Source organism: Sceloporus undulatus, chromosome 6 (genome assembly GCF_019175285.1).
Source record: "Sceloporus undulatus isolate JIND9_A2432 ecotype Alabama chromosome 6, SceUnd_v1.1, whole genome shotgun sequence".
Classification (NCBI taxonomy): Eukaryota; Metazoa; Chordata; class Lepidosauria; order Squamata; family Phrynosomatidae; genus Sceloporus; species Sceloporus undulatus.
Window position 1 is genome coordinate 54,017,342 of NC_056527.1, and position 12,953 is coordinate 54,030,294.

The 12,953-nt window shown below is 40.4% G+C and overlaps 1 protein-coding gene across 3 annotated transcripts in view; it reads left to right on the top strand.

The window, feature by feature from the left end:
* The window catches only part of ATP2C1 (ATPase secretory pathway Ca2+ transporting 1), a 56,293-nt gene that overhangs the window by 1,725 nt on the left and 41,615 nt on the right, over positions 1–12,953 (top strand). For 2 of the 3 annotated variants that reach the window (XM_042472068.1, XM_042472070.1), the window contains exons 2-4: positions 1,038–1,219; positions 11,378–11,488; positions 12,656–12,772. In XM_042472068.1, coding sequence (XP_042328002.1) covers positions 1,214–1,219; positions 11,378–11,488; positions 12,656–12,772 — 234 coding nt within the window. In that variant the 5' untranslated portion in view covers positions 1,038–1,213. The remainder of the gene's footprint in view (positions 1–1,037; positions 1,220–11,377; positions 11,489–12,655; positions 12,773–12,953) is intronic. The other variant, XM_042472069.1, reaches the window with a different exon arrangement.

Consider the following 12,953-nt stretch of genomic DNA (forward strand, 5'->3'; position numbering starts at 1 on the left):
AGGGCAGATGATGTGGGGAGGGATGGAGGGGAGGCGAGAGGCTCTGAGGCTTGTCAAGGGAAATGCTGACAGGTGTCAAAACCAGACAGGGATTATCCTTTGGGAGCTTTCTGCCAGAGGAGGGGATTGTGGCCAGTCTCTTCCCCTGATCCAGAGGAGTGATGATCCCATGATTTTGCCAAACAAAGCTTCCCTGTTGGTGTCTGCTGGGTCAAATTTCTCCTTATCTTACCCCCATGTTATGCTTCTTTATGGCAGGATGACCAGGCATCCTCCTTTTCCAGGACACATCCTCTCTTTCAACCTCTTGTCCAGGAAGAATGCCCAAATGTCCTCCATTTAGAGCATGCCCCACAGTAACCAGGCATCCTCCTTTTCCAGGACACACCCTCCTTTTCAGGAAGAATGCCAAAATGTCCTCCATTTTTGGCATGACCAGGGCGACCAGGCATCCTCCTTTTCCAATACATGTCCTCTCTTTCAACCTCTTGTCTAGGAGGAATGCCCAAATGTCCTCCATTTGGAGCATGACCATGGTGACCAGGCACCCTCCTTTTCCAGGACACACCCTCCCTTTCAACCTCCTGTCCAGGAAGAATGCCAAAATGCCCTCCATTTTTGGCACGACCAGGGTGACCAGGCATCTCCTTTTCCAATACATGTCCTCTCTTTCAACCTCCTGTCCAGGAGGAATTCCCAAATGTCCTCCACTTTGAGCCATTACTCAGAAGCATGAATTTATATTAGCATTTTCAGTGTTGGTAATGCCCTGTGTTTTACTTGGGTGTCCTACAATTTCAAGTGCTTTGTCCTGCTTTTTTGATGAGGACATCTAGTCGCCCTGGTTTATGGGGCTGCTGGCTTATAAATCATTTTCACCCTCTTTGGATGGTGGTTTGTGGTGGTGGTGGTGGGGAAGGTGGCTTTCACTCAGTATTTGCTAGCAGTGATTCTCTGCTGATGTGCCAGAAGGCCCTGAAACGGTGGCGTGTTTTTTCGTGTCCTATTTCTTTCTCTTTCTCTTTTTTCCTTACTAGCATACATCATTCCCCCTTCTCTTGGATGTTGTTGCTGTATTTGAGGGCAGTGAGAACAAAGCAACAGTCTGGAATATAGGGATCTCACACTGCACTTTACTTCTCAGTCCCAGGACTACTGTTGCTGTCACTAAATTCTCTGTAGCCATCAACCCAAGTGTGGTTTCGATGGAAAAATGAAGGTAAATATCTTAGCAAAGTAGTTGCTTTTTGAGACTTTTGGGAAGTGTGGGAATGGGGATTGCTTTCTTCTTCTTAAAGAACTACACATTTTGTTGGTCAACTTAAAGACATACTTTATATATTCTGAAGAGGTTACATGCTGTATTGGATTAGCTTGTTTAAATGCATCAGCTCAACTTTAAATTTTGCTTTCTCTAAATCTAGTTGATGTAGTGGCAGCACTTTGTTTTATTCAGGAATCAGGAATGCCACATACAATTTAAAATCAAAACAGAAGACAGTAATTGGTAAAGAAGAGATTTTAAAACTTCTGTTAGCCGTATCATTTCGTGGTCAAGCAAGTGTTGAACAAAGATGTTGAACAAAAGTGTTGACTCGTTCAGGCTAAGAGGGGAGTTGCGTGGCCCTTGGGTGCCCCACCATTGGCTCTGGCGTTTAGGGAACTGCTGTTCAAGTGCATGGTTTCACCCTTGCTTTAAGGACCTATTGATTAAAATGTGACTGTTATTAAAATGTGAGAGTGTTGTCCAAGTTTTGAGGAACTCTGATAACAAACATGGTTGACTTTTCTTCTAGACTGCTAGTCATTGTAAGCTTTAAATTTGTTCAAATTGGGCTCAGTTTATTCCAACCAGGTAATGAATTTACCCTAGTTGAAATTTTTGGTAGAAGCAGTTCATGGGCATATGAAAACTGTAAAAACAAAATCAATGTTGTTAATTACAGTATCAGTAGTCATGTGCAACTAATAATACTTTATAAATTGGGAAGTGATTTCTTCACACTGCTCTTACAGCCGATTCTGTGCTAATTCCTTTTATTACTGTGAGGCTTCAGAAATGCAAAAGAAAAGAAATGTCCTGTTGCGGTCTGGTATTGATGTTGCAAATGAATGCTGTGTTTTATTTTAAACTACAATAGGTCCCTGGCTTTGTTTGTTTTGTTAACTCCTTCACAAAGCCAATAGTAGCTGGGGTGAAGGTAAATAATTGGGAAGTGATGTGAGGAGAAGGGAAAATGTACCCTTTTCCAGCTGTACTGTACAAATTGACAGCCTCATAGCTGTAGTTCATTTTTGAAAATTTTAGGGGATGCAGTTATATAGTCTGGCTCTAAACTGCAATGCTGCATCGTACACCTGTCTAGCAGTAAGTCATAGTGCATTTAGAACAACTTACGTCTGAGTGAGTAAGCAGGCATAGCATTGTGCTGTACTTTTCCAAAAGAGTTTTTAGTGAACTCTTGTCATATCCATTGGATGTAAAACAACTTTGTACTAATTAGCCACCTGTACACTAGTGTAGCACTGGTACTGTTTCCAGGAAAGCTTCATTATAGTTGGAATCAAGAGGCCTGTAGGGATGAGGCGGAAGTGTAGTCTTTAACTGTTTTGCAATGGGACTGAGGGGCGAAACAGACTTCCCCTTTGAGCTGGCTGAGGATGGTGTCTGAGTGCGGCGTTTAGATGCTGCATGCTCCGACATCGCCCTGATGCCGGCGATGCTGCCCACCTGACCACACAAGTTCCAGCTTTGCAGCTCTCCGGCAGCGCAGTGTGTAGATGCCACACGCTGCAGGAGCTCCACAAAGCCATGGCGATGGCAGAAAAGCCAGCTTTTTGCCAGCTCAAAATTTTCTGCTTCCTTTTATGCTGGGAAAAAGCCGGCACAGGGCCATGGCATGCAGCTGCCACAGCCCCAACCTGATGTTCAAAGGGGCAGTGTCAAGCTGCTTACTTTGCACGGTCTGTTTCATCCAGTCCTTGGTCTCCATTTGGAAGAAGTTTGAAAAGGCTGGGAGAGGATGAAGTAAGCAGCAAACCAGCGTGCCTTCTCATACATGTAACTTCCTAGTGTTCCAAAAGTCATAGTGACTACTTAAAAGCATGCCTGACATAGAATATATTGATATCAAATATGAAACACCATATTCAGGATGCAGGGTATGCTAATAGTAGCCAGCACCGCCTTTCTGTGGTGGTGGAATTGCATACTCCTGTGAGGCCTGAGGCTATGATGACAGCAGCAGTGCTGCTAGTAGGGTCTCATGTAACTGACAAGTTTTTGCTGAGGAGCCATATTTAATGTGCCAAATAGTTACTGGGCAGCAGCAGTAGTGGGAGGTGACACTAGTGGAGAATCTCTCAGAGTTAACCACAGTTAGCAGCAGAATATGGAGGAACAGAATGTTTTTCAGTTGGCAAGGGTGCATTTTTTTCTCCCTATCTGTTTAACCTGTACATTGAATATTTCACACGTAAACAGGATTAGACTCAGAGAAAGGAGGCATGAATAGTAGAAGAAAGAAGTAGCTTTACTTGGCCTGTCTGTTTCGGGCTGATGTTACAAATTAATTTGAAGCCTGTCTTGATGCTGTTGTGAAATGGAAGACACAACTAAGATACACCTTTAGAAGACTGTGGCCTGAAACAATGGACCTGAAAGAGTGATGTGTGGTTGTGGCAACTGCATGTGCCTGGCACCGATCCAGGCTGTTGCAACGGTCCTAAACTGGGCCACCAGAAGGAGTGGATCCGATGTACTCTTTCTTGGCCTGGTTCTTTCTGGATGGAGAGGTGTTGACATGATTTCTGGCTGTGTTTGGAGCATGCTTTATCTGAATACTATGCCCATAACATGGCTGGAATCTGCATTATTTGGCCTGTGTGCTTTGGGCCCATATAGCGATTAGGAGTTGGTTATTTCAAGGGAGATTCAGGTGCTTTTCAGAGTGTAGCTACAAGTATACAAGTTTGTTGTCTAAAAGATTTTGACAGATTAATAATGACAGACCTTTTTCTGCAAGGGAAATAATTGCATTGTAGAGAAATCTGTTTCTGAATCAAGTTATCTGGTGGTGGTGTAGGCTTTAAAGTGTTTGGGATTATTACAGGTTTGCTATCTTCTGCTTGATTCATTTTTAATCAGATTTTTTATAGCTGTTTTTATGTTAGCATTTTGCATGAATCCAACAATCCTTTGAATTAGATTGCTGGATGATAGGACCACCCTAAGACCTCCATACTCATTCTACAAAAAATGACAATATGTGTTTTAACTAAAATTCACATTTAATGGCAGATACATACATATTCAATCAAACAAGCACTCCATCTGTTCTGTGTGATACATTTCCACTAGAATGCATTACTGTATTTTTTTTTTGGAAACATTTGTGGCCACTACTTTGGAAGATATTTAATCACATGTCTTGTTTGCAACAGTATCTCTTTTGGCCCAAATCTTTTTCTTGTGAGGCTCTGAGACATGGGTGGAAATCATGCAGCCCTCCATATGTTACTGGACTATGGCTGCCAGCGCTTTTCGCTGTCTAGGTTTGCTGGGACTTGCAGTTCAACAGCTTAGAGCCACACTTTCCCTATCCTTGTCCTAGACAGAAATGAGTCTACTCTGTGTTGACACTACACTGAAATCATCCCTCTAAAGAAGTCTACCTGAACTTTTCCAAGAAATTCACTTTTAATTTTTTCTTGCACCCTGCCTCCCCCTGGAAATTCATTAAGGCTCTAGTCCTACACACATTTAGGAGAAAGTCCCATTAAAATCAATGTGATTTATTTCCAAGAAGACATGGCAAAAGGATTGTAGTGTAAGGCTTCTTATTCCAACAAACCTTTTTTAGTTTTGATTTCCTTAGACTTCTTGTGCTCTTTTCATGCATCTAATGACTGTATAACTTTATAACTTCAGAATAATTGTGGTTTTGTTGGTCTTAATATTTTCTGTATTGCTTTTATGATACATTTGTCCTAAACTAATGAGTAGTATGATGAATAATACTATAGAGCCTTTGGTTGAGTATGTCTTTCCATACAATTGGAGCATTAAGGGATGGTGCTGAGTCGTTTTTCTTTGAGTATTAAAAGAGATAAGTGGATATTTTTAAATGGATATCTACAAACTGAGCTTTGAGAAGCAAACCTAGTGCCCTACCCATGTATAAATAAATGCCATTGTAAAGAACTGTTAATGGGGGAATTATATGACTATAGAGATTTTGATTTAGGTCAGTATCCGAATTATGAAGTCACAATGCAGACCCTCCGCTGGGTAAACATTAACAGGTGCACAATGGGCAATAGCCTTAATAGAGGTGAGGGCTCCACCACTCTGGGTTTGCATGAATACTGAAAAGTGACTGCTGGATAGAGGGAATGCTACCTTCTCACAACTTAAGATAGTGGTGCCCAATTGTGGCTTTGCCTGTAGTTTGCATTCGACCTAGCCAGGATAACAAGTGATGAGAGATTATGGGAGCTGCAGTTTCAACAACCTAGAGATTCACAGGGGCTCTTAAGACTTTTTTTGGCCCCATATTGTTTCCAAGTCTAGTCCCTGGGTGTCACTAAAGTGAAATGGTGAGGGAAGTGGCTCATGATAAAAATTTATAAGACTAGGTATTAAATTTACAAAATTGATATATATTTTATTCCCTTTTTCACAGTAGTAGAACTTGAGCTAATTCAGTAGAATTAAGTGGTAGTAGGTTCAGAACACAAAAAGAGAAAATGTTTCTTTACACAAGATGCAGTTAACATATGGAAACCATAACTGCAGCGTTTGGTGGTGATGGCTATTGACTTGGTTGGCTAGCTGATATTTATTAACTACATTTGTTTACTTCCCAATCAAGCTTTGCTAGGCAATTTGCCATAACTTGTCAATTGCAGTCAAATTGACTTCAACTTATGCAGGCCCTGTGAATGAGAGACCTCCAAGTCACCCTGTCATGAACAGTGATGTTCAGTTCTTACAGACTTAGGGCTAGGCGTAGTTAGATTCCATTTAACTACGTGTAATGCAGTCTTCCTCTTTTCTACTTTACCATGCGTTATTGACTTTCCTAATGAGTCATTTTGTCCCATGATATGGCCAAAGTGGAATAGTCTCAGTTTGGTAATTCAGGCTTGATTTGTTTTTGTTGTTGTGACTTTAGGTGACCCTAAGGCAAAACTATAATAGAGTTTTCTGGGGCTGAGAGTGTGTGACTTGCTCAAGGCCACTCAGTGGATTTCCATGGCCAAATGGGGAACTGAAGCCTCATTTCTAGAGTCCTGGTCCTATGCGCAAACCACTACACCACATTGGCTTTAGTACCCATTGGTTTGTCTTTTTATCCATTGACATAATTGCTAGAACTGTACTTCAACATCACATTTCAAATCAGTTAATTTTCTTCCTATCAGTTTTCTTAACTGTTTTGCTTTTACAGCCATACTCAAAAACTGGAAGTATATCTTTATACTTAGGAATTTTACATGTATATACTCATGTATAAGTCTAGAAATTTTAGTAAAAAATATTGACCCCCAAAAACTGAGTCTGCTTATCCATGGGTCAAAAAAGGAATCACTCTGTTTCTCTGAGTGGCAAAAGAAGAGAACTTAGTGCATCCCAGGAGCACCTGAAAGAAGCATCACCCCTTTCTTCTCTGTCCACCATGACTCCACTTCTGACCTTTTTGAATGCCTGGGTTGGAAAAGCACAAACAGTTATGCCTGCCAGAACTTTGTAAGTTCTTTGGCAGTTTTCTTTAGCTTTGTCCTCTTAAGTTTTACCCTCAACTTATCTACGGGTCAGATCAAAATCCATCATATTGGTTCCAAAACCTGCCCTTGACTTATACAGTGGTACCCCGGGATACGAAAGCACCGCGTTACGAAATTTCCGGGATACGAAAAAATTCTATAGAAAAAAACTGTTCCGGGTTACGTTTTTTTTTTCGGCTTACGAAAAATTTTTTTGGTGCTTTTCGGCGCTTTTTCGCACGAAATCGCGGCTTTTAGCGCTAGCGCCTATGGCTTTTTCGGCTTGCGAAAGATTTCGGGTTACGAAGGGCGCCGCGGAACGGATTATTTTCGTAACCCGGGGTACCACTGTACATGGGGCTGACTTATAGTCAAGTATATATGGTAGTTCCTTCTTTAGCTGCCCTTCCAAGTGTTAGTCTCTGTCTGATTTCTTGAGTACAGTCTTAACAACAAGACTGTTTTAACATTATTGCTATTTACCAAAGGAATAATAAAATACAGCTAGAAAAAAGAAATAAAATAGATGTTAAAAGTTGGGCAATAGAGTGTTTTATCAACACAGTCTTAAATAGCTAATCATATATATTTAAAACATTTGCAATATATCATTTAAAAAAATAACTTCTTAATCTCCCCCCAAATATTTATTTAATTTATTTTTACCTTTAGCCCAGCATGGGTTTCAAGGTGGCATATAACATTTTAAAAGCACAATACAATTTTTAAAACACAAAAGTTTATCGCACCGGGGTTAAAACGTTCCCCGATGCATTCTAATGTGCACGAGCGGGGCCGCGCACGAAGCGTGATGGGAAGCCGATGGGGCCCAGAACGTGACTTTACTGCACAGGGAACGCCACCGCCGAGCGTTCCCATCAGGTTCCAGAGGGCGCCATTTCTGGGAATGCTCGGCGGCGGCGTTCCCATCGGGTTCCCATCACGCTTTGTGAGCGGCCCTGCTCGTGCACATTAGAACGCATCGGGGAACGTTTTAACCCCGGTGTGATAAAGTCCATAGTTTAAAATTTAAAATATCGTTAAACTTAATTTCTGTTTTAAAAATACAAGTTAAAAGAGGTATTAAAAGAAGTTAAATAAAATCCTGTGGGCCTCCCTCCTCTTCCGTGGCCAAGAGGTTGGGCTATGGGGCTTTTTTGCTTTTTTGCTTGTTTGTTTGATTTTTATTGTTTGTGTATTTTAATCCGATGTAATTGCTGATTGTGTTTTTAATCTGATGTAAGCCGCCCTGATTGTAGGAAGGGCGGGATATAAATAAAAATTTTATTATTATTATTATTTAAGTTAAAAGTAGCATTAAGTGAGACTTAGAAACATAATAAAATAACAACACTATACTCTCCATTAAAAGCTTTATCTACTGCCTTTGCTAAGGCCCAAAAGCCTCCTTAAATTGAAAGGGTCTGTAACTGCTATGGAAAGATAGGAGGGAGGGGAACAGCTGGGCTTCCCAAGGAAGAGAGTTCCATAACTCGGAGGCTGTCACCAGGGACGTAGCCAAGAGGGGGGGGTTCTTGGGGTCCGGACCCCCCCTTCCATTAGAAAAATGAATGGTGTGTGCTGCTGCGTCGCTGCGCCCTAGCCCCTTTATAATGGTGGCACTTAGTCTGGACTCCCCCTTCCTAAAATCCTAGCTACATCCCTGGTACCACTGAGAAGGCTGTCTCTCATGACCTTAGCAGATGTACTTGGGATGGTGGTGGGACTCAGAGAAAGCCTTCCCCTGCAGATCTTAGAGCATGGACAGGATCATATAGGGACCCAATCAATGTGGGTCCAAGTCATGTAAGGCTTTAAAGGTCATAATGAGCACTTTGAATTCTGCCTAGAAACGGATCAGCAGCCTGTAGAGTAGACTTGTTTAAGTAAGGGGGCTATATGATATAACATGCCTCAGTCAGCAACCTTTGTTTCATTCTGTTAATGAGTTAAATCATTAATATTAACTTGAATGATGCCTGGTAAATTTTCTTGAAATCCCTGAGAGGTTAAATTAGCCACCGCCGATGTCTGATTCTTGCTTTTGAGACTTTTGCTTCTTGAGACTTTTGACTAGCTTCTGAAATACATGGGTCACATAAGGCGACTTCTAGCCACTTGGAGGGTGTAGTGTTCAAATGACACTCCCCTAGACCAGCCAGAAGCCGCAGTAATGCTGCACTCCAGTCTGAAGAACCGGAATAAAAAAGAGTGGATTGGCAGCGCTGGTTTGGGACCACATTGCCAGTCCGCTTCAGGAGTGGGCCATGCAGTCCATTGGTCCAAGGTATTAACTTTGCATCTCATTGTGTTCTGAATTACGAGGATAGTGCTGGCTTACTTTACATTGGTTTATATAAGGGATACAATAAGATCGTGGCTGTGAAGCCCAGTAAATGTAGGGTTGTACAGACAGCCCCGAAGGGGTGGTCTCCAGCTGCCTCTTTTACAGCCGGATCGGGGCTGTGGCAACCGCACGCTGCAGCCCCAATCTGGCCTCTCCAGGGTGCAAAAAGGAGCTATAAAAAGGGGCTCCTTTTTGCACCCTGGAAAGCCATGGTACTATGGTTTACAGTGCTCTTTTGGCACTTCGTTGTGTGGACGCAGTGTCAGAGGAGCACTGTGCTCTATGTGGTGCGGTGCATGGCATCTGGGGGTGGATCCAGGGCATGCGTCATGTAGAAGTACACCCCGGCTCTGCCCCCAACCTGGCCCAAACTGCTGTTCTGTACAGCCCCTGTGTTACCTATTACTAGTAAATATTTATTCCTTAAAAGTACTTGCATGATATTTTATATGTTAGATGACAAGAGCCCAGGGATTTCTGAGGTCAGCATGAGTTAGAAACATTCTCAGTTTCTGTTATATTAGGTCTGAAGAGAGATACCTCATCAGGGAATCCTATTGCTGCAGGGATTTGTGTTCCAAGTGACAATTGTACAAATGTTGAAATGGAACATATCTAGACCATCTCATTGTATGGTGCCAGGAGCCGATGATAAAGGTATAATGCTTCCTTTGAATTTGGCACATTTAGACTTGTGGTTTCTGTCTTTTTGGCCCCAAAACACATAGGCCAAATAAAGTGGTTTTGGGGTGCGTTGGGGGCTTCGTGCTTAGAAGATGCACACTTCCAACACAGTGCGAAGCCACACTCTGGCCCAAAGGACCTGAACTAAAAGGAGCAATTTAAAATTGGCTTCTGAGGCATGCGGCTTGAAAACGCAGATGGCAACCCATTTTGGGAGTTGGCTGTGCAATTGCCAGTGTTTCGGGACAATTGTAGGTAGAGCTGCTTCACCCATGAGTTACCAAGTTAAGTCTTCCCCTCACAAGCCTCTTGCGGAAATGCAAGGAAGATTAAGGAGTGCAAGATTAATAAGTTTGCTGCAGTTGATCTGGAGAGAGGTAAAAAGAGCTCATTTGCTTACATGATTGGAGACCTCATTGTAGAATCTGAAGTTTATTTTTAAATATGCTTTACCATCAGATTACTAGTAGATGAAGTTACAAAGGCATTTTTTTTTCTTAAATGTGATACAGGAGTCTTTTCCAAATGATATTCTTATCTTCTATATGCTGATGCTTCCTTTTTTTAATTAACTTGATTCAGTTTTACATACAGTACTTGTGTAGCACATCTTTCATTAGTATGAATACATGTTCCTTAAAAGTTTGATATTGTTGTGAGCCTTAAATCCATTCAGCTTTCCTGATCTATCTGTTACATCTGCTTGTAAATGTCTGGAGAGTAATCAGACATAAGCTTGTGCATTAAGAATTTATCTTGTCTGATAATCTCATATTATTGTGAAAATACTCTATAGTCAATGTCTTTTTTTTCTGTTGATACACAGACTTTGTTTTATATTGGTTTAAAACTTTGCTTTATGTGTAAACTTGTGAAAGGACAGAATGGTGAAAGCAGAAGATGGGGAGGGGGAGAGAAGGGAGAGAGAGAGAAAGCGAAAGAGAAGGGGACCAATTTACTGCCATGAATACTTTTCCTTGGCTTGTTACAGACTGCCAAAATAAAGCTGCTTTGGGTCTCTTTGGAGGTATGCTGTTTAAATGATGCATGCATCTGAAGAATCCAGAAGCTGCACCAAAGCTGCTCTCCAGTGCTTAGGACTGGAGTGTGGCTTTGGCGCAATCTCCGGACTCTTAGGACCCATGCGTCATTTAAATAGCATACCTCCAAAGAGACCTGAAGCAGCTTTATTTTGGCCTGTCTGTAACAGGCCCTTGTTTAACCATTAAGGATAATGTGCAAAAGCACTTTGTACACATATAATAATTAGGCTCTGTTAACTGGTATAGCTACTTCTTTTTATTTGTGTAGGAATGACTGGCTAGAATCGAAACATTAATTGACTGCATATTAAAGTTTATAATTTTTTTAATGGAACATGTATTCTGATAAGTTGCATGATTTCTAAGATAGGTAATTTTTATTATCCTGGAGCAATGGCTGACTATTGGTGCTTACTCAGAGGTGAACATAAACAGCTGTAGCTTTTGGGGTGTTGTTTGTGATTTTTTTTTAAAAAATGATTGGTTTTGGGGAGAATGTGCAGTCTGGTGATCTGTGTAGCTTCTTGGTTTTTAGGTTGCACGTTTTCAACAGTTGCCTAATGATGACGATGAAATAATGATTCCTGTTCTGACTTCAAAAAAAGCAAGTGAATTACCAGTCAATGAAGTTTCAAGCATTCTTCAGGTAAGAGATAACTGTGGGTGTTTAAAGAAAACATTTCCTTAACATTCTTAAGTATGTGTTTAATCTAAAAATCTGTCCAATACAGAATTTACTATTATTAGCCCACCTCTCTTTTTAAAGAATTTCTATTAGATGTTCTCTGGCCTGCTTCATTTTATCTTGTATTGATGAACAAGCATACATTTAGATGAATCATTTGCATGAGGTTCTGTGGACAAGGCTTTTCAAGAAACTACTGCAGATTTCTCTAACAGAGATTCACTTGATATTAGCTTTTAAATGTACCAAACAAAAGCATTTTCAGTTAGAGAAAAAGATTCTGAAATGAGAGTGTGGAATGCCATCTTGCCCAAATAATTTTAAACTCATTTTTTAAAAAAAATAAAAAAAATAAATAATTTGAGTTTTCTTTGTCAAAAGTGCACATTAAAATGTTAGTCTATTTTTTTATCTTAATAGTGCTCCTTAGAGGCATTCATAATTAAATATAAGGGAATGTTTAAATGATCATATAAAGTATTCTATAGTTCACAACATTCCATGGTGTTTTTTTTTTAAATTTTGGTAAATTATCATCTCTAATAGCGTTTTAAAATAAGATATAATCTGACAATGTATTGATCTCAGTATTCTCAACTGTACTTAATATAGCAGTTATCTAATATTGAGGAAAGCTATTTATTTATGATAAACTTTGGGTCATGTGGGAAAAGGCCTCTGAAAATGACCTTATGTATGGGCAGTTTTGTATGGGTCCCCTCAAATGGCTAGATGTCAAATAGTACAATACTTTACTTTTCCAGTAGAAGATACAAATTGAATCTTGAAAAATTCAGCAACATAGTCCTCAGTGTTTGGTCTGATGATGGAATTCCTGCTGTGTCATTCAGATTCTTGAAATGTACCAAGTCTAATTTCACAGCTGAAAAAAGCCTTTTAAACCAGAAATAACAGGGAAATATAATTGGCTTCAGCTTCTGTGATCTTCCTTACAGCCTGCATCTGATTACAGTGAAATAAAATCCTTGTTTGGCATATTCAGAATAATAAAAACTGCTTTAGCTTCTGTGGCCTTTCTTACAACTTGCATCTGATTGCAATGGAATAAAATCCTTGTATGACCTATTCAGAATAATAAAACCTGCTTAATTGTTCATATATCTATAGGCAGACCTTCAGAATGGCTTGAAAAATTGTGAAGTCTGTCATAGACGGGCTTTTCATGGATGGAATGAGTTTGATATTGGTGAGGATGAACCACTGTGGAAAAAATACATTTCTCAGGTAAATACCTCTTTGATTTGGAAAGCTTTTTTATTTGTGTGTGTGTGTGTGTGTGGGGATTATCAGTACAAAAAGTCACTGACAAGATATTACTCATGTCTACTCTAGGAGCACTCCTGCTGTTAGTATTTTGGTTGGTAATTTAGCTTTGCTCCTCGTGTGATTTTCCCAATGAAAGAAA